Here is a 22,615-nt window from a genome sequence, read left to right as displayed (position 1 = left end):
CTTACTGAATAACATTCTCCTTCTGCCTCATATGTCCCTAAGTTGCTTTTTCCAAAGGCAATTGGATTCTTAAGAAAGTCCCATTGCCTTTTGGAAAAACGTGCCTTTGGGATGGCGACCATGACCTGGATGACTGAGAAGCTTCCTAGATATTCTTCTGCCTCGTGCAAGAATTGCAGTTTTCTAGCAACCTCTGGAGGGGCTCAAGAAACTCCAACCCAACCTTTGGGGATCTGGCCATAGGACATGGGGATTGCACATCCCCTGGTGAAAACCTTGGATTTCCACTGCAAAATAAGGCTGACGTGTTCTGTCGGGCTCTCTGGTAGAATCGTCCCAAAAATGCACAGATACAATTTCAGACACACACAGGTTTGTAAATTCAAAGCAATTTTCTTTATAATGAAAATTCACTTAAACTAAACCTTCTTTTGGTATAGCAAAGAGCACTCGTTTCCAAACAAACTGGTAATTTGTACAAGTCCCTTATCAGTCCTGTGATACTTAGCTTGCAGCTGTGAGGCAATTCACAGTCCTTCTTCTTTCACAAAGTGACACACACTTTGCTCTGGTTTAGTTTCAAAGCGGGGGAAAATCAGCACACAAAAGGTCAAAGTCAGTAAAGCAGCCATGAAACACAATGATCAGATAATCCTCCACAATGGTCAAACCCACAGGCTGCTCTTTATAGCAGCCTCACTACTTACCCCAGCCCCACCCAACCACAGGTGGCCTCATTTTCTTTGATAATAATCTCTCAGTTGTTGCTGCCTATGCATCGCTCTCCGCATGCGTGGCTGTATCATTAACTCTTGTTCCGAATCCAAGGAGGAGCTAGATAATTGATCTCCTTCTGAGCTGTCTGCCACACTCTCGTCCTCCCTGTCACTCATGTCTTCTTGGTCAGAGGAGCCTTCATCAGCAGATTCCACCGGGGGCAAAACAGGCCTGCAGCATGTGGATGTTTCCCCCACACCCACAGTCCTTGGGGCAGGAGCTGGGCCAGAGCTAACCACAACATGACATAACCATGATTAGACTAGCCAGGTATCAGAGAAAAAAAATAAACCAAGTGGAACGCAACCTGCTCCTTTGCAAAGCATAGGTAATTATGGTTATTGGAAAAGTGCAGCTCAAATGTTCTCTGCTGTTCTAATAGCAAGCTGTGTTTCAAAGGCCAGCGTACAACATTAAAAAACAAATTGGATTTGGGCCTCTCTTTTTTTTATTATTTAATAACTTCAGAATGTGATCAGCCACTGAGATAAAGAGTTATTAATTATACATTCTCTCTCACAAGGGGAGACTTTTGACTCTTCCAATCCAAAAACCATTATGCGGAGTCTTCAGAGACTTGTTCTTTGGTTATTAAGTAATTCCAATTGATTTCTGTATGCATCTCGCCTGTTTTTTTAATGCAGCGATGCTGTTTAGGGGCTGGGTGGGATGTGGATCTGGAGACACGTCTCTGCTGAAGCCAATCTGGAGACGGGGTTTTCTTTGCTTCTGTGAACTGCGAATGGAAATTGTAACCTGGCAAAGAGGTCTGCATGGCGCATCATCACACTTTAACCACACTTTAAATTAGGCAAAATGGGATTGTACTGTCGTGACTTGCCATACTAATTTTTTGGCCACATTTCCAAATGCCCTTATAACCACCACCACCCCTAGCACCATCCCCCGAGATGGTGATAATCTAGCCTGTTCTGTCGGGCTCTCTGGTAGACTCCTCCCAAAAATTCACAGGTACAAATTTCAGACACACACACATTTGAAAATTCAAAACAATGTTCTTTATAATGAAAATTCACTTAAACGAAGCCCTCTTTTGGTATAGCAAAGAGCACTTGTCTCCAACCAAACTGATAATTTGTACAAGTCCCTTATCAGTTCTGAGATACTTAGCTTGCAGCTGTGAGGCAATTCACAGTCCTTCTTCTTTCACAAAGTGAAACACACTTTGCTCTGGTTTAGTTTCAAAGCGGGGAAAAATCAGCACATAAAAGGTCAAAGTCAGTAAAGCAGGCACGAAACACAAGGATCAGATAATCCTCCACAATGGCCAAACCCACAGGCTGCTCTTTATAGCAGCCTCACTAATGACCACAGCCCCACCCAACCACAGGTGGCCTCATTTTCTTTGATAAGAATCTCTCAGTTGTTGTTGCCTATGCATCGCTCTCCACATGCGTGGCTGTATCATTAACTCTTGTTCGGAATCCAAGGAGGAGCTAGATAATTGATCTCCTTCTGAGCTGTCTGCCACACTCTCCTCCTCCCTGTCACTCATGTCTTCTTGGTCAGAGGAGCCTTTATCAGCAGATTCCACCGGGGGGCAAAACAGGCCTGCAACATGTGGATGTCTCCCCCGCATCCACAGCCCTTGGGGCAGGAGCTGGGGCAGAGCTAACCACAACAATTACCATATGATGGGTGACGTGAAAGAAGTTTCAGACAATGAGATAGGCTGGATATAAACAGTCCTTGACATATGCCTGGTCAGTTATAAGCAGCGGTGGGCGACGAGCCGGAACGCTAAATTGTGCTCACCGCTGTGGCTCGTAAGTTCTGGTGGGACCAGCGCAATTTTGCTGCTGCACCTGTGGAGGCATGGAGCCATAGGTGCGTCCGTGTTTCAGCATGCACAGAAGCATAAAAACCTCACCCAAACACAGGGGCACCTGCAGTTCCATGCGCGATTTTCATCCCTGGTTCTGAATCTCAACTGATAATGATCTGAGTGAGCCTCTTAATACCATAACCTGCCCATGTTTGATTTTACTTTATTTTCCATTTTTCTCTAGGGTGAAAAAGGTGCCAAAGGCGATAAGGTGAGTTAGTCTTTTCCTACTACTACATTCCCATTTGTGACATTGGCTTATTCTTAAAACCCCTTCAATGCCATCAATGTTTTATACAAACCCCTCACTTTGGTTTATGTATCAAGCCGAACCTTTGGGGGCAAAGGATGACCTGTTCCCCACTCCTGTACCCACTAGGTCAGTGATGGCGAACCTATGGCACAGGTGACACGAGGAGCCATATCTGCTGGCACACAAGCCGTTGCCCTAGCTCAGCTCCAACGTGCATGTGTGTGCCGGCCAGCTGGTTTTTGGCTCTCACAGAGGTTCTGGGAGGGTGTTTTTGGCTTCCAGAGAGCCTCCAGGGAGATGGGACAAAAAGGCTTCTAGAGTTGTTAACCTGATCCTACGCAGCTTCTGCTCTGGCAATCTCACACTACTCACCAGAGCCTACAAAACGTTTGCCAGACCCATCCTTGAATACAGTTCATCTGTCTGGAACCCATACCACATCTCGGACATCAACACCCTCTCCTTTGGAGCCTGGGGAAGGCAAAACATGTCCAAAGATGTCCAAAGTATGAAGTATGTCCAAAGATACTTCACCAGAAGAGCCCTTCACTCCTCTACCCGAAACAGAATTCCCTACGAAACTAAATTTACAATCCTGGGTCTTGAAAGCTTAGAACTACGACGCCTTAAACATGATCTAAGTATTGCCCACAAGATCATATGCTGCAATGTCCTGCCTGTCAAAGACTACTTCAGCTTCAACCACAACAACACAAGAGCACACAAGAGATTCAAGCTTAATGTTAACCGCTCCAAACTTGACTGTAAAAAATATGAGTTTAGTCATCGAGTTGTTGAAGCGTGGAATTCATTACCGGAGTCCGTAGTACCATCCCCTAACCCCACAACATATTACCCTTAGACTATCCACGGTTGACCTCTCCAGATTCCTAAGAGGTCAGTAAGGGGTGTGCATAAGCGCACTAGAGTGCCTTCCATCCCCTGTCCTATAGTCCCTCCCATATCTCATATATCTTCTCTACTATATCCTCTATAACCTTCATTGTGTATTATTGTGTATTGAACAAAATAGATAGATAGATAGATAGATAGATAGATAGATAGATAGATAGATAGATTAGATAGACAGACAGACAGACAGACAGACAGACAGACAGACAGACAGACAGACAGACAGACAGACTAGATAGATAGATAGATAGATAGATAGATAGATAGATAGATAGATAGATAGATAGATAGATAGATAGATAGATAGATAGATAAAACATGAGCCTACTGGGCCCACCAGAAGTTGGGAAACAGGGGGCTTTTGGGGGGAGGGAGGCTGTTTTTGCCCTCCTCAGGCATTGAATTATGGGTGTGGGCACTCAACGCATGCGCGATAGCGTATGTGCATGCTCTTTCGGCACCCAAGGGAGAAAAGGTTCGCCATCACTGCACTACACACTGTTTTTTGTCTTCCCAGGGAGATTCCAGCGAATGCACCTGCCAGCCTGGCCCTCGGCCGGACTATGGTGGTCTTCCGGTAAGAGTCGCCCCCGCACTCCCGCTTCCCCAAAGCCCTGGGGATTTTCTGCCAGGCTGGATGAGAGTTCAAGCCACCCGTACCCCATTCTTCGCTCAACTGCTCAACGCCTTTGCTGCTCCGGAAGCTGGAACCCATGTGCCTGCTTGGCCTTTGCTAAATGCTCTCCCCTTTTGGACCCGCAGGGCGCTCCGGGACTCTGGATCGGGAACCCCTGGCAGCCTCAGCCGGGCCCTCAGGTGTGTGTGTGGATGGATGCGCATGCTTGCTCCTCTGTGTGTGGCAACTTTGGCTCCTCAATCCTGGGGAGGGTTCCATGTTCTCCCAAGAGCCTTTTCTATCACTTTTTCCTTTTAATTTGCGGCTCACAGGGACCTCCAGGTGCTCCAGGACCGCCAGGCCCACCGGGAGCCCCAGGAAGCCAGGTAAGTGACCAGAGGGCCAGGTTTACTTTCTGACAAACAGGAACAAGGGTACCAAATTATCATGATTGTCACCTTTGTGAACGTAGCGCCACCAGAGTGATCCTCATTAAAGTGGCATACTCAGAAATCCCTCCCTGATATTCTTGGATGCACAAAATCCCAGTCAGTCGACCACACTAATTTTGAGCAGTAATAGCTGAGTTCTAGCTCTCCTTTGGCCTTCTCCAGATGTCCTTGGTCTACAACTTCCTTTATTCCTGGCCATCAGCCATTGTAGCTGCAACCGATGGGAGCTTAAGAGCGCAACCACTTCTGGAGGGTCACCATTTTCACCCAATAGTGCTTTGAAGAGGTAGATAACATAGGAGACTTCTCACCAAGCCCCTAAGCAGCAAAATTCTCAGGATAAACTTTTAACCAGATTGAAAAGAAAAGGGATTTGGTCTCAGAAATGCTAGCGGTTGGATACAATTACTTTTAACTTCCAATTCCCTTTGCTAAATATTAACCGCTCCAAACTTGACTGTAAAAAATATGACTTCAGTAACCGAGTTGTCGAAGCGTGGAACTCATTACCAGACTCCATAGTGTCATCCCCAAACCCCCAACACTTTACCCTTAGATTATCTACGGTTGACCTATCCAGATTCCTAAGAGGTCAGTAAGGGTCGAGTACAAGTGCACTAGAGTGCCTTCCGTCCCCTGTCCTATTGCTCTCCTATATCTCCTATACCTTTCTTCTATTCCTATATCTCTTCTTCTATTCTTTCATTGATATGTTCTATTCCTATATCTTCTTTTCTATTCTTTCTTAGATATATCTTACTATGAGTATCTCCTCTATAACTTTCATCATGTATTTTACTATGTGTGTATATATTTATTTATTTATTTATTTATTTATTTATTCAATTTTTATGCCGCCCTTCTCCTTAGACTCAGGGCGGCTTACAACATGTTAGCAATAGCACTTTTTTAACAGAGCCAGCCTATGGCCCCCACAATCCGGGTCCTCATTTTATCCACCTCGGAAGGATGGAAGGCTGAGTCAACCTTGAGCCGGTGGTGAGATTTGAACCGCTGACCTACAGATCTACAAGTCAGCTTCAGTGGCCTGCAGTACAGCACTCTACCTGCTGCGCCACCCCGGATATATACCCACTAAAACTCTCATTGTGTATTGGACTAACTAGATAGATAGATAGATAGATAGATAGATAGATAGATAGATAGATAGATAGATAGATAGATAGACAGACAGACAGACAGACAGACAGACAGACAGACAGACAGACAGACAGACAGACAGACAGACAGATAAATAAATAATAAAATGTCCACTGGCACAATAAGGTAGCTACCTGTTTTGCTGATAAAAGAAGATTGTGCAGGCATCTGCACTAATAATATTTTGCAAATTGCAAAATAAACCAAGATGATTAGGGGCCTGGTGGATAAAGCATACGATGAACAATTGGGGGATTTGGGTCTGACTAATCCAACAAAGAGACGACTGAGATGACATGATAGCAGTCGTCTGATATTTGAGGAGTTGCTGCAGAATAGGGGATTGACTTATTCTCCAAAGCACATGAGGACAGGATAATGGATAGAAGCTTATCAAAGAGAGATTCAACCTAGAATTACTGTCCTCCCAGTACTCTGCTGCTGTTGCTGCTTACTTCAAAGACATGGACAACAATTTGTTCTTTTCCTTCAGCTACAATGAACAAAGGCATGAAGCCACACAGACAGAGTTGAGGGAAATCCCAGCCCACCCCAAAATAGAGAAATCCAATAGTAGCTTTTCAGCTTTCAGGCAAAGTCAGGCTACCAGTTTTTGCCAATGAAACTGCTAGGAGGCTGGAAAAATGCAAAATGGGAAGCCATGAGGGTTGGTCAGATACAAAGAGGCAAAGGACAGAAATATTTATCTCCTCTTGCAAAGCCCTGCGCAGCATCATGTTAAATGTCAGTCAGTCTTTGGAAACATTTATTCTGTATCTGAGAAAGCTGGGCATCATAAATCACGATGGATCATACAAGGAAAAGAAGAGAGGGGAGTGGAAAAAGGGAATAAGAGAATGGGATTCCCTGGGATTTAACAAGGGGAGAAGGGAGAAATTTCAGAATTGGCTGAAGAGGGACATATCTCTGTCCAGCTTGGATTCTCATCCAGAGGCAGAAGTTATCGAGACATGGGAGTTGACCACGGCTGATACATCTCCAAAGATACCTCTTCTTCTAGACTACCAGAGCCCTGTCTTTTTAGGATAACGGCCAGAAAAATAGGTGAAGGATCCAGAAAAGCCCGGAGGAGAATGTTTGGGGCAGGTGTTAGGTGAAAGGGGACCTTGAAGTCTGATTGGGTGGCCACAGGATCCCTTTGGAAGAGAGTAGTCAGGGAGGACTCACGTATTCAAAGTTTCTCCTTGCCTTTAGGGCATCCCAGGAATCGATGGCTCGCCGGGACTACCTGGGCCATCAGTTGAATGGGTAGGTACAGCCCTGCTGTGTCCACTATTCCCTCTGCTTGCTCAGGCCTGTGTCCACTTGCTTTGTGCAGCTGCCCCCACCTTCCAAGTGCAGAAGAGCATCTAAAGCAAAGCAACGCAAAAAAATAATAATAAAAAGCAGAGCGACCTCAATGAACAAATGGTTAGGAGCTCTCACCGCTTTTGGCAAGCAACCCTAGAAGCTCATAACTCCATTGTGCTTTTTCTCCTGTAAAAGGAATTTAAAAAACTTTTTTTCCCCATGCACCTTTATTTATCTTGCTTCATCTCTCCGTTGCAGAATCCGAGATCATTAGAGAGCCCTCCTGTAGAAAAGGTAAGACAATCATCACCATCGTCATAATGCTCCTTTTATGTCGTACAGCTGGTCCTTGACCTATGGCTACTACAGTTGTTAGTCACTGAGGCCCAGGGGTGGGCAGCAGGCAGGACGGGGTGGAACGCATTCCACCGGCAGAAATGAAGATGTGATTGGCGGCTGTCACTTCCTGGATTACTGGTCTCAGCTTGGCTCTCCTTTTTTCCCCTGCTGCTGCGTCTGCGCTCCTTGCTTTTTTCCTCTTTCCTCCTTCCTGGCCTCGGACGAGCTTCCCTCTCTCCTGCCCGGCTCCCTCCAGCCTCACGCGGCCACCTCCCGCCTGAGAAGCAAGCAGCATTTATGCTTCTGGCAGCACCTGTTTGCCTAGCTACCCAGCCTGAGGTAGCCACCCAGGAAGGAGAGCACAAGAAACACAAAGCAAATTGTCACCCCAGCGAGCGACACTGGAAAGGTTGTAAGTCGAGGACTTAGCAGTTCACTTGAACGATGATGATCATTCAAGCCACTCCCACCTGGACACATGGCTGGCAAGCCACTCCTACCCAGTCACACGGCCATTAAGCCACACCCACAAAATAAGCCACACCCACAGTGTAGCAGTAAAAATTTTGGCTGCCCATTACTGCTGAGGCCATTCAGCGGGTCACCATGTGATGAAGCCCAATGTTAGGACTTTATCCTAGCATGGTCGTTATATCCAACTGCCGTATTTTGCTGGAAGCGAGAAATAAAGATCAGGGAAAAGTGACAACAATCTTGGTCATGTCATCATGGGCCATTGCAAATGGCCGTAAAGATGAGCCAGTTCCCAAGTACCCAAAAATGTGATTGCATGTGACCATGGAGAGGTGGGGATGGCCGTCATCACTGCAAAATCAGATCATAAATAACTCTTGGGACCTGCATTATAACTCTGAAGAGTTGCTAGGCAATTGGTCATAAAAGAAGGACAGTTTAATACAATATTGCAATGCAGTGCAAAATATCCATCCTGAATTTGCTCCTTTGGAAAGAGTTATTCCGCAAAGAAAGCATTGCATTTTCTTAGAGGGTTCAGGATACTGATCATTAAATCTTTATTTATTTTTATTATAAATAAATTTATTGAATATATACATTAAAAACAGGGTACAGAAAAGCAAACGGGATATATATACTATACATTCTAACATTTATAACTTACTTATATAGTACACGTAGGTGGGGAGGGAGAAGAGAAGAAAGGTAGGGGGTTGGGGAAGAAGGGAAAGAGATATAAGGGGAAGGAGGATAGGAAATTGGAGCAAAGGGGAGTGGTAAGAAGAGAGGGCCAGCGTTAGAGCTGGGGCTTTCATGCTTTGCGGCCTGTGGTTTGAGCCCATAGGTGGTGTAAATTTCCCTAAAGTTTTATCCATATGTTTTGGATGTAAATTGTTAGTGCCAATACATATCAGTGGTTTAAGGGTTTGTTTTCTTTGTAATTTAAAGTTCGTGTCAATCGATGTTTACAGTTTGTCGTTTCAATTTGATGTTATGATTTGTGATGTAGGTTGCTAGTTTTTCAAGTTGTTTTTGTTGGATATTTTTCTTGATGAATAATTTTTAAGTAATTCCTTTTTTTTAACCAGAGGTACCATTTGTCCCATGCTTTGTAGAAATCTGTCTCATCCTTGTTTTGCAGTTCCATTGTTAGCTTGGACATTAGCTTGCAGAAATGTCCATTAAATCTTTATTAACGCCCCGAGTCTTCGGAGGGGGGCGGCATACACATCTAATAAATTATTATTATTATTATTATTGTTGTTGTTGTTGTTATTATTGTTGTTGTTATTGTTATTATTACATTTTTCCAACTAGTTTAAACACTGATCCAGGTAACTAGGAGCATAGAAGAACATGGGAAATGGTTGATTTATCAAGGGTTCAGAGAAAATGGAATAGCATAGAAAAAGACGATAATCAGAGGACTGGAAACTAGATCTAGCAGAGATATTGGGAGTTTTCTTTGAGAGAAAAAATGAATTAGCAGGAGAAATAAGCACACACTTGACCTAGTATTTCTCTCGGGGCAATAGAAGAAAGATCTGCTGGGTGGATGGATGGATGGATGGATGGATGGATAGATAGATAGATAGATAGATAGATAGATAGATAGATAGATAGATAGATAGATAGATAGATGATAGATAGATAGATAGATAATAGATAGATAGATTAGATAGATAGATAGATAGATAGATAGATAGATAGATAGATAGATAGATAGATAATAGATAGGTAATAGATAGGTAATAGATAGGTAGGTAGATAGGTAGATAATAGATAGATAGATAGATAGATAGATAGATAGATAGATAGATAGATAGATAGGTAATAGATAGGTAATAGATAGGTAGGTAGATAGGTAGATAATAGATATATAGATAGATAGATAGATAGATAGATAGATAGATAGATAGATAGATAGATAGATATAGATAGATAGATAGATAGATAGATAGATAGTAGATAGATAGATAGATAGATAGATGATAGATAGATAATAGATAGATAGATAGATAGATAGATAGATAGATAGATGATAGATAGATAATAGATAGATAGATAGATAGATAGATAGATGATAGATAGATAATAGATACATAGATAGATAGATAGATAGATAGATAGATAGATAGATAGATGATAGATAGATAATAGATAGATAGATAGATAGATAGATAGATAGATAGATAGATAGATAGATAGATAGATAGATAGATAGATAGATAGATAAAGTTTATATCTTTAGTTGAGAAACATTCATATTGCAAGCGGTAAACCTTATCCGACTTACATTCTTTCTCTTCCCTTACAGCAAAGCTACTGTGGAGACTGCAGCTCCCAAATAAAAGGAGAAAAGGGAGACCAGGGACAACCTGGAGCCCCAGGAATAAACAATTGTGCACAGGTGAGTTACCTGTGAGTCTCTTCAGCCACAAAGCAGAGTGGGAGATCAGTAGGGTTGCAGCAGTTTCCTCACATTTTCAACTGCAACACCCGCACTTTCAATCATTGTGCAGTCGCACTGCTTATGTGTGGTGGATTCTCCGGCTAGATTGGAGGGAGGCGTTAAGAGGAGGCCAAGCTTAGAATCCTTGCATTGCAGAAAGTGGCACAGGCCTGACCTTCCCCAAAATCCTTGAAGCCCAGGAATGAGGGTTTTAGTGGGTATATATCTATATACACATATTGGAGATTTTTTCCATCATCTCCATCAGCTTCACTGACATGAGCATTTCCTTTGGGTCATTCCATAAATACATTCAGGTCTCACCATGTGCTGCCATGTATCACAATGGGGAACAAGTCTAAGTGCAAAGTCTGGCTAGCTATTTATACCTTGCCGCGATCCCAAAGGGTCCTGGAGCATGCTCCTCAGTTGCCAATTGCTTTATTGGCATCCTGGAAAATATATTCTGCTCGAAGGAAAACTTGAGTGGATTCTTCAATTGAACTGATCAAGCCAATTTAGTATCTGCAGAACTTTAGTGTGTTATATAAATTCTGGACCAGGAATTAAACTCGTGATGCATCTATTCTACTTTCAGTGCCGCCCTGACTTGCCGGAGGACCAACCCCAGGTGAGTAAATCTCTTGGCCTGATATTTATTCAGAAGGAAAGATAGAAACATAGAAGATTGATGGCATAAAAAGACCTCATGGTCCATCTAGTCTGCCCTTATACTATTTCCTGTATTTTATCTTAGGATGGATATATGTTTATCCCAGGCATGTTTAAATTCACTGACTGTGGATTGACCAACCATGTCTGCTGGAAGTTTGTTCCAAGCATCTACGACTCTTTCAGTAAAATATTTTCTCACGTTACTTCTGACCTTTGCCCCAACTAACCTCAGATTGTGCCCCCTTGTCCTTGTGTTCACTTTCCTATTAAAAACACTTCCCTCCTGAACTTTATTTAATCCCTTCACGTATTTAAATGTTTCGATCATGTCCCCCCTTTCCCTTCGGTCCTCCAGACTCTACAGATTGAGTTCGTGAAGTCTTTTCTGATAGGTTTTATGCTTAAGACCTTCCACCATTTTTGTAGCCCGTCTTTGGACTTGTTCAAAGATAAAGACATAACAAATTAATAGGTGTTATAGGTGTTATAGGTCGTAGAAACATATAAGAGAAAGAACTGTCTATGAAACAGTTCGGGGAGGGGGGTTGTTACGTGTTTATATGTCTTGTTGATGGTGGACATTTGGTACAATAGCAAAAACAAACCAATATGTAACAGAATGATAGGTCATGTACTGTTAATGTTTATACATTTAATTAAAATGTACATGTTTATACATGTTTATACATTTAATTAAAAAATTCTTTAAAGTAAAACAATTTAATATCACTTCCTGTCTACCAAATAATATGCAAAAAGCCAGATGGAACCCACTCTGCTCAGAATCCAACCTTGCATTTAGAAACATAGAAACATAGAAGATTGACGGCAGAAAAAGACCTCCTGGTCCATCTAGTCTGCCCTTATACTATTTCCTGTATTTTATCTTAGGATGGATCTATGTTTTTCTCAGGCATGTTTACATTCAGTTCCTGTGGATTTACCAACCACGTCTGCTGGACATTTGTTCCAAGCATCTACTACTCTTTCAGTAAAATAATATTTTCTCATGTTGCTTCTGATTCTTTCCCCCAACTAACCTCAGATTGTGTCCCCTTGTTCTTGGGTTCACTTTCCTATTAAAAACGCTTCCCTCCTGAACCTTATTTAACCTTTTGACATATTTAAATGTTTCGATCATGTCCCCCTTTTCCCTTCTGTCCTCCAGACTATACAGATTGAATTCATGGAGTCTTTCCTGATATGTTTTATGCTTAAGACCTTCCACCATTCTTGTAGCCTGTCTTTGGACCCGTTCAATTTTGTCAATATCTTTTTGTAGGTGAGGTCTCCAGAACTGAACACAGGATTCCAAATGGGGTCTCACCAGTGCTCTATACAAACCTAGGCACTCACACAGATATCCAATCCCCTCTATATGTAGAGGGGATTGGGTATCTGTGTGAGTGCCTAGCTTTTTGTATTATTCATTTAGTTTAAATGGACTTGTCCACTTTGACTACACCCATTTTGGGAGAGCCTTTCAGAACCAAGGGCAGCTCCTCAGGTCTTTCCTGATAGGTTTTATGCTTAAGACCTTCTACCATTTTTGTAGCCTGTCTTTGGACCCATTCAAAGATAAAGACATAACAAATTAGTATCACTTCCTTTCTACCAAATAATATGCAAAAAACAAAAGGAAGCCGCTTTCATTGGCATATTGATTCGGAGCTCATGTGCTGCTATATTTGACCCAACTGGCACCAGCTGGAAACTCCTTAAATTAAAATAGCTTCATTACAACTGTGAGCATCTGTACTCAGGAATCAATTCTCCCCAAAGTTATACTGAGGAGCTGATCTTTCCAAAAACAAGCCTTTTGTATGGGCCTTTGTGAAGCTAATTTAAGTCTTAGTTCTCCCGGAAAAACTGCAGTCCTGTTTAAATAAATATTTCAATGATTTTTTTTAAAGGATATTGGCTATTCACTACTCTGTATTTTAGTTATGACCTTAAGTTGGATAGTAGTGATGAGGTGTCGTATTAATTATTGATTCTGTTGATAAATTATTATTTACTTTGTCTACCTATCGGTATACAAACACTACAACAACTATTTCTTACTGGTAACACATAACATAGTAGATATTGTAAATTGCCAATCCTTTGGAGTGAGTGGCCATAATAAATTTAATTACTATCATCATCATGAGATAATGGTCAGTAGATGGTTGTTTCATTGAAAGCAGTCTTCCCAACAGTATAGTTGTCCTTAACACCAAACACAGCCTTAATATTCTTCACCCAAGCCATTTCATGCTTTCTTTAAATTTACTCGGTGGCTATGTCCATTCAGCCCTCTTAACCCCACCATTTCCAAATTTGGTCAACATGCTAAGTTGGGTCCCACCCTGAGTCTACGGAGAGGGGCGGCATACTAATCTAATAAATAAATGAATGAATGAATGAATGAATGAATGAATGAATGAATGAATGAATGAATGAATGAATGAACACACATCATTTGAGTAATTTAAGCTTTTGTAAAACTTGGGTTAATCTAACAGAGAACATGGTATGTATGCAGCCATTGTTTGAGCACTGAAGCTAGATGACAAGAACTAGGTTTTTTCTAGAGATGAGAAAAGATTTAAGATTTAATCTTAAGATTTAATTATTTAATATTATTCAATAATATTTAAATTTGGCCTTCTGGCAAGCTTTAAAGTAAGCAGAAATCCAGGAGGAGAGAGAAATCGGTCAGGAAATGGTGACCATTATAGAATTATTACGGCAAAAATGTAGCCTTCATCCAGCAGAGTTCATCTTGGGTTTAGAAGCTGTTGGAGATCCATAACCACTTGAGACATGGCATCGGGCCAGAATAACTCCAGAACCATCTTCTGCCGCATGAATCCTCACGACCAATTAGGTCCCACAGAGTTGGCCTTCTCCAGGTCCCATCAACTAAACAATGTCGGTTGGCGGGCCCCAGGGGAAGAGCTTTCCCTGTGGTGGCCCCAGCCCTTTGGAAGCAACTCCCCCCAGAGATTAGAACCTCCCCCACCCTCCTTGCCTTTCATAAATTGCTAAAGATTCACCTATGTCGCCAGGCATGGGGGAATTAAGATACCCCAGGCATATATAGTTTATGCATGGAATGATTATGTTGCATGGTTTTAATGTTGGGTTTTAAATGGTTTTTTTAATATTAGATTTGTACGGAGAGGGGCGACATACAAATTTAATAAATTATTATTATTATTATTATTATTATTGTTGTTGTTGTTGTCAGTACAACACAGCAAACGAGATCACTATGCTAGATTTCGTATTTCATCACTAGTCGGGCACTTCCCAAGCACCTAGGACTGCGTGATGTAGCGAATTATGTTTGCCGATCCCAGTAAAGCGGCCTTTTGCAATTGACAGGTGGAGATTTTGTCAATTCCGATGGTTTTCAAATGTCCCAGCGTGCCAAGGACCACTGGGACCACTTTCATGGGCTTATGCCAGAGTCATTGCAGCTCGATTTTTAGATCTTCGTATTTCACTAATTTCTCTAGCGGCTTCTCCTCAATTCTGCTGTCCCCTGGGATTGCGATGTCGATGATCCATACTTTCTTTTCCTCCACAATCAGGATGTCTGGTGTGTTATGCTTCAGAATTCGGTCAGTCTGAAGTAGGGAGTCCCGCAGTAGTTTTGCTTGCTCATTTTCGACCACTTTTTCGGGCTTATGATCCTACTAGTTCTTTGCCACTGGTAAATGGTAGTTCCGGCACAAGTCCCAGTGGATCATCTGTGCCACAGCATCATGTCTATGCTTGTAGTCAGTTGTTGTTGTTGTTGTTGTTATTATTAATTATTATTATTATGATTATTTTGTCTTCTCTTCCAGCCTGATAACCATGATCCTGATTGTGCCGAAGGACATCCTGGAAGCCCTGGCCATCCTGGGCAGAGGGGTGAGCAGGTAAAGCCACCTGGAGAGGTCAAACACCCAGGGTGGAATTGCAGATCCTTGGGATTCAGAAATGAACTTTGTCTTGGCTTCTCCTTAGGGTCCGCCAGGCCCACGAGGTTTTCCAGGCCCTCCTGGACCAACTGTGAGTATATCCTTTGAGCTGATCTCTCCTTAGAGCTTCTCCTGTAAGCCTTTGCCTACTGCTGCCTTAGGTATTATGGCTGTCTAAGAAACATGGAATATCAAACCATTTCAGGCCAGCCTTCCTCTCACTGGATGGTCCTACACCTACAGGTTCATTTTGGGTGGTTGCCATTTTGCTCTTCACCAAGAGCCCAGCTAATTCTGGTCCCCCAAATGTCCTGTTTACTCACCCATACCTAGAAAGGGAGGGGTGAGCCCGGCGGTGGGCTACGAGCCAGAACGCTAAATTGTACTCACCGCAACGGCTCGTAATTTCTTGCAGGGCCAGCGCAATTTTGCTGCTGTACCTGTGGAGGTAGTAAAATCGTGCACGGAGTCGCAGGTAAAACCTCACCGAAACACAGGCACACCTGCGGCTCCGTGCACGATTTTGCTACCTCCACAGGTGCAGCAGTGATATCGCATTGGCCCGCAAGAACTTACGAGCCACGGCCGCGAGCACAATTTAGCGTTCTGGCTCGTAGCCCACCGCTGGGCGGGCCACTGTTTGTTCTGCTGGCAGCTATTTGGAGCAGTAGAATTTGGAAGTTTACTCTTGAATTAGGAAGTACAGTAGTACCTCTAGATACGAGTTTAATTCGTTCCAGAAGGGAGCTTGTATGTCGAACAACTCGTATCTGGAACAAATGCCTTTAGCCTTTGTTTTTCCTTGCCGAGATAACCAGAAGCAAGGATTATTGCGCCACCTTGTGGACGCTCGGCTCATATCCCGAATTTGAGCTCGGGTCTCGAAAAGAAATTTCTCTCCCCCCGTGGCTCGTATCTTGGAATACTCGCATGTGGAGCAGCTCGTATTGAGAGGTACTACTGTAATGCATAACCTGTTGCAAAGGATTGGTCTTTTCTTCCACCCAAGTCCAGTCCATGTGATGACTGAGTTGTGACCTCCCTGTTTCTTCCTGTAGGGCCCCTCAGGTTTTCCGGGAATGACTGGCCCACCTGGATTACCTGTAAGAACCGATAACGCACGTGCTCTGTGCAGTCCTTTGTTGCTGCTGTGTGTTTGGCTTCTCATCTACGTCTTCCCTCCTTCTGCAGGTTGTGGGTCTGATAGCTCAGCCAGCCTATTCTCCCACATCTTGCCACTTGGTCTGTAGCTCTTACTCAGCCTTCCTCCTGGCTCAGGGATGCTCTCTACAACTTTCCCTTCCAATGTCACCTGAGATCAACTACGATAGAAAGTTGTCCAGTTCCCAAGGGCAACGCGGGGTTCACTTGACCTAAAGCATTCCCAAAGAATTCACTTGACCTAAAGAATTTAAGGGCAAGCTCTCAGACAGGATCCCTCAGAAAGGTTCACTAGAAGATTCCACAATATCCCAGCTTGTGATCCCAACTTTGGGATTATTTATTTATTCATTCATTTATTCGACTTCTATGCTGCCCGAAGGACTCAGGGCGGCTTACAACAATAATAAAAATACAATATAAATAGATACAAAGCAATAAAAAGAAATTGAACATTATCTAAAACTAAAACCCCCCAAGAAAGTTCTTTTAAAGGGGCAGTCACAATCATACATATGCACACCATTCATAGAGTTGGCCGTCAAGGATGTAAATTTATGGCCCCCAGGCCTGCCGGCAAAGCCAGGTCTTCGTGGCCTTATGAAAGGCCAGCAGGTTGGGAGTAGAATGGACATCGGGCGGTAGTTGGTTCCATAGAGCCAGGGAAGTCACAGAAAAGGCCCTTCCCCGCGGGCCCGCCAACCTGCATTGCTTAGTCGATGGAACCCGGACTCTGTTTGCTCGTCTCTGGGAGGTATGCGGAAAGAGACGGCCCCGTAGATAGTCTGGCCCTGAGCCATATAGGGCTTTATAGGTAAGGTATAGGTATAGGTAGGTTTATCAAGCAGGAAGAGGGAGATTGTGATCCCCTTATATAGAGCGCTGGTGAGACCACATTTGGAAGACTGTGTCCAGTTCTGGAGACCTCACCTACAAAAAGATATTGACAAAATTGAATGGGTCCAAAGACGGGCTACAAGAATGGTGGAAGGTCTTAAGCATAAAACCTATCAGGAAAGACTTCATGAACTCAATCTGTATAGTCTGGAGGATAGAAGGAAAAGGGGGGACATGATCGAAACATTTAAATAGGTTAAAGGGTTAAATAGGGTTCAGGAGGGAAGTGTTTTTAATAGGAAAGTGAACACAAGAACAAGGGGACACAATCTGAAGTTAGTTGGGGGAAGGTTCAAAGGCAACATGAGAAAATATTATTTTACTGAAAGAGTAGTAGATCCTTGGAACAAACTTCCAGCAGACGTGGTTGTTAAATCCACAGTAACTGAATTTAAACATGCCTGGGATAAACATAGATCCATTGTAAGATAAAATACAGGAAATAGTATGAGGGCAGACTAGATGGACCAGGAGGTCTTTTTCTGCCGTCAGTCTTCTATGTTTCTATCAGGCAGTGAGAATATTGATTATTTCTGGACAGCTGATATTTTTCTCCAGAGATATTTCACGTAGATTCCAACACACATTTCCCCCCTTCAGGGCTTAGCTTGTCAATCAAACCCTGGTCATGAATATCTACTGAGCTGAATCCCTTCAGAGGAGTCAATTGGATGCAGACTCAAATACATACCTGAGAAAGAATCTGTGTTCTTAAGAGGAAGCTGTCACTTTTCCTAAAGAGCCACCCTGTCATGTCTGTGAGTTGTGCTTCCAGCTCTCGAAGCATCAGTGTACCTTCTTCACTTGACCATCACCACCATTCACTCATTCTTCATTCTCATCTCACTAATGACACTGTAACTCCCACAGTCTGTGTGATTAATCGCTCCGTGATGTGGCCCTGTCACTGTCTGGTGTCAAGAGTCCGTCCAATGAAATCCATCACCATGTAACCTCAACTAACTCCACCCTGCAATGGTTCATGAAAGCCTCCCACATTTGTGGGTGGTGTAATTAATGGAGATTCACTCTTGTTATTATAGGCTGCGTAGATCTTTCTCCACTTAGCAAGACATTACAGTTGAGAGATGCTTGTGACGTGGACTTTGGGATGTTAAAGAGCCTCTGGAGACATCCCTGGTGACTGGATGGATGCTCAAACTAGGTCTTCCAAGCAATCAATTGGGAGTACAGTGTTCCCTCGATTTTCGCGGGTTCGGACTTCGCGGAAAGTCTATACCACGGTTTTTCAAAAATATTAATTAAAAAATACTTTGTGGGGTTTTTTCCCTATACCACGGTTTTTCCCACCCGATGACGTCATATGTCATCGCCAAACTTTCGTCTGCCTTTAATAAATTTTTTTTTTAATAAACTTTTATAAATAAACATGGTAATAATCTGAATGGTTGCTAGGGGAATGGAAAATTGCAATTTGTGGGTTTAAAGTGTTAAGGGAAGGCTTGGGATACTGTCCATAGCCAAAAATGGTGTATTTACTTCCGCATCTCTACTTTGCGGAAATTCAACTTTCGCGGGCGGTCTCGGAACGCATCCCCCACGAAAAGCGAGGGAACACTGTATTACATTCTCTCCCAATCACCAGAATTTCTTAGGGGAGGTAGCAAATTGGGCTAGTATTTGCATTTTGTAGACAAATTCAGAATCTCTTTGAGTCTAGAGTTGAGGAAGTGGGACGGAAGCGTCTCATGGCTGGACTTTGTCAGAGCACAAAAGGAAATGAATAAAATGTTGGCCAAAATTCTTCCTTTGCCAATAGTTTAGCGAGAAAAATATAAGTCATCTCTTTTTTTAACTTGGCCTTGCAGGTAGAAAGATATACTTTTCCTAGTTTGACTATCTGCAAGTAAGGAAAAACAGTCTCGGTCCTCAAAAATCCTTCCTTTGTTATTGGCACATCAGAACATGAAAATAGAAAAGATATTTGCAGGCAGCCGTTGTAAAAACAGTATTTCATAATTGCGGTGCAGAAAAAAAAATACCCCAAATTAGTAAAAAGTGGCTGCTGCCTCCCCTTGAACTGCATTCTTCTGTTACACAATGGAAAACCATATTATTTGATGCCCTGATGAAAAAAAACCCCATTCCTCCCGAATACAGCCGTTGTATCCTACAATGAACTTACGGCATGAGCTACTTGCTGAATCTACTAGTGGATTCAATCCCAGGCTTTGGATCAAATTGAACGGTATCCAGGTTGATGAAAAGAAAAAGGAAGAGAGATTTATTTAAATATAATTCTCTTCCAGATATGTCAACGGGGTAAAAAGAAAAAAGAAATTTCAGGCCATACAAGGCATACACACACACACACACATTTACATACATTGTATAGTTGTGTCTACATTGACGCAACTACGTATTCAATGTAAAAATGAATAGTGGTACCTCTACTTACGAACTTAATTCGTTCCATGTCCAGGTTCTTAAGTAGAAAAGTTTGTAAGAAGAAGCATTTTTTCCCATAGAAATCAATGTAAAAGCAAATAATGCGTGCGATTGGGGAAACCACAGGGTGGGAGGAGGCCCTGTTTTCTCTCAGGAGATTCCTAGAGAGGCCCCACGGAGGCTTCTCCCCTCCTTTTCCAGCCCTGTTTCCTCCCAGGAGATTCCTAGAGAGGCCCCACAGAGGATTCTCCCTGCCTTTTCCCATTACAGTTTACACTCACTTTGCCTTGGAATTTAGATGTATATACTGAAAAAAAATGCTGGTGGGTTTTTTTTCTGCACCACCTGCTGCCTTGACAATTCAGAGGGAACTTTTTCTAGGTCATAGAAAGAAATCCAAATAGAATTGTGGTGATTCTTTTCATCTAGCAATCTTTCCAAAAGTGCTTTGTGGGGATTGTGAATTTGTGACATGTCTCCATGGGACAATTAAGATCTTATACAGGTGGTCCTTGCTTACGGACTGTAATGCCCACTCGATATCACAATGCTGTAAAAAAAAATAGCCTTATGGCCAATCCTCACATTAATAACCATTGCAGAGAGGAGGGGGTCAGGCTGTTTTCAAAAGCACCAGAAGGCCAGATGAGGAATGATGGATGGAAGCTGACCAGGGAGAGATCCAACCTGGAAATAAGGAGGAACTTTCTGACAGTGAGAGCGATCAAGCAGTAGAACAGCTTGTGCCTGTGGAGGTTGTGAGAGGTCCAACACTTGAGACTTTCAAAGGGAGTTTGGATTGCCATTTGTCCGAAATGGTGTAAGGCAGTGATGGCGAACCTATGGCACGGGTGCCATAGGTGGCACGCGGAGCCATATCTGCTGGCACATGAGCCATTGCCCTCGCTCAGCTCCAATGTTCATGTGTGTGCCAGCCAGCTGATTTTTGGCTCGCACAGAGGTTCTGGGAGGGCGTTTTTGGCTTCCAGAGAGTCCCCAGGGGGGTGGGGGGGCTTTTTTACCCTTCCCCAACCCCAGGGAAGCCTTTGGAGCCTGGGGAGGACAAAACACGAGCCTACTGGGCCCACCAGAAGTTGGGAAACGGGCCATTTTCGGCCTCCAGGGGGCCTCTGCGGGTGGGGGGAGATGTTTTTGCCCTCCCGAGGCAATGAATTATGGGTGTGGGCACTCGTACTCGCTTGATAGTGAGTGTGCATGCTGTTTTGGCACCCGAGGAAAAAAAGGTTCGCCATCACTGGTGTAGGGACCCCTGCTTGACTGGGGGGTTGGACTAGATGACCTACAAGGTCCCTTCAACTCTAATAATAGTCTAATCTAATCCTGCAGTCACGTGATTGCCATTTGGATGCTTCACAACCAGTTTGTGATTAGCAGAGTTAATAGAGATGGTGAAAATGAAATTGTAAATGTGGTGTTTTGCTTAGCGACTGCAGCGAATAGAAGAGAATAGAATAGAATAGAAGAATAGAGTAGAGTAGAATAGAAGAATAGAATAGAATAGAAGAATAGAATAGAAGAGTAGAATAGAATAGAATAGAATAGAATAGAATAGAATAGAAGAATAGAATAGAGTAGAGTAGAGTTGAATAGAATAGAAGAATAGAATAGAATAGAATAGAAGAATAGAATAGAGTACAGTAGAGTACAGTAGAGTAGAGTAGAATAGAATAGAATAGTAGAATAGAATAGAATAGAATAGAATAGAACAAACAGAATAGAATAGAATTCTTTATTGGCCAATTTTGATTGGACCCACAAGGAATTTGTCTCGGTGCAGATGCTCTCAGCGTACATAAAATAAAATATACATTTGTCAAGAATCATGTGGTACAACACTTAATGATTGTCATAGGGGTCAAATAAGCAATGAAGAAACAATCAATATTAATAAAAATTAGGAATGGACTCCCAATTTTAGTCACTGAGGGCTACCTGTATTTGGAAGAATATGTGTGTGTGAGAGAGAGAAGAACAACATTTGTGAATATTCTGTCCTCTAGATGTTGCCCAGTTCATGATCCAAACCCATTGTGATTGTGCCTTGTCTCAATGTTGTGTGCGCCCAGAATTGCTGCTGCAACCACTGCCCTTCTAAAACCTGGCTAATCCGATGTCTAACCCGTCAAAGTCTGTGTGAATTCTATTGATCTGTAAGCTTAGAAAAAGCTATGGAAAAAACTGTGTTCCAGATGCTGATGGTAGCTTCCCAGGCACCAGTGGTTAATTAAAGAAGTGGTGACCACCTCAAGACTACTCGATACCCTATGCTGTATTCCTATTTCTGTAACTTATTATCCATCTGTTCCCAGCCTGTTCCCAGGTACATAGCTAGAGAGGCCAACCTCGCAACGGTGGTTCAGTTGAATGGGCGAGGGCAGAAAGTATGAAACATGCCTTGTTATTTTTTTTCCTTTCCAAAGGGACTCCAGGGTGAACGTGGGACAGCTGGATTCCCTGGATCCAAAGGAGAACCAGTGAGTGTTGGATACGACTGATAATTTCAGAGAAGCTCTGAGCTAGGCATGGAGCGTGTTGATGGAGGCCAGTTTTCTCCAGTGTGGCTCTTATCAGAGCTGCACTTTCGGAAGCTAGCCAGCCCAAGCAGCAAACCAGCCCAACCAGCTAACCAACCCAACCAACCAGCCACAGACCAGTAGATATGGAGTTGAAGTCTTCAATGAAACCCAGCAGCAGTAGGAATTTTTCGAAAAATATATTTACTTCTTATTTACACTACTAACTATATTCTACTTTCTTTATTATACATATATCATTCTAGTATCTCATTAGTATCTCACTTCAACTATCTCAGTTACAATAACTCACAGGAACCAACGAATCAATACAGCAACTTCAGAGCACACTTCACACAGAACAGGATCAGATATCAGAGAGAACGA

General features: G+C 42.9%; 1 protein-coding gene across 4 annotated transcripts in view; it reads left to right on the top strand.

The window, feature by feature from the left end:
* COL16A1 (collagen type XVI alpha 1 chain) overlaps positions 1-22,615 on the top strand; it is a 263,305-nt gene that overhangs the window by 194,687 nt on the left and 46,003 nt on the right. The window contains exons 39-50 of one of the 4 annotated variants that reach the window (XM_070763911.1): positions 2,808-2,834; positions 4,306-4,365; positions 4,551-4,604; positions 4,737-4,790; positions 7,233-7,286; positions 7,587-7,622; positions 10,462-10,554; positions 11,195-11,227; positions 15,111-15,185; positions 15,274-15,318; positions 16,286-16,330; positions 22,136-22,189. In XM_070763911.1, coding sequence (XP_070620012.1) covers positions 2,808-2,834; positions 4,306-4,365; positions 4,551-4,604; positions 4,737-4,790; positions 7,233-7,286; positions 7,587-7,622; positions 10,462-10,554; positions 11,195-11,227; positions 15,111-15,185; positions 15,274-15,318; positions 16,286-16,330; positions 22,136-22,189 — 630 coding nt within the window. The remainder of the gene's footprint in view (positions 1-2,807; positions 2,835-4,305; positions 4,366-4,550; positions 4,605-4,736; positions 4,791-7,232; positions 7,287-7,586; positions 7,623-10,461; positions 10,555-11,194; positions 11,228-15,110; positions 15,186-15,273; positions 15,319-16,285; positions 16,331-22,135; positions 22,190-22,615) is intronic. The other 3 variants (XM_070763913.1, XM_070763914.1, XM_070763912.1) reach the window with 3 other exon arrangements.

This window comes from Erythrolamprus reginae, chromosome 11 (assembly GCF_031021105.1).
Source record: "Erythrolamprus reginae isolate rEryReg1 chromosome 11, rEryReg1.hap1, whole genome shotgun sequence".
Lineage (NCBI taxonomy): Eukaryota > Metazoa > Chordata > Lepidosauria > Squamata > Dipsadidae > Erythrolamprus > Erythrolamprus reginae.
Note: the sequence above shows the minus strand (reverse complement) of the source record. Positions and strands in the feature narration are given on the sequence as shown.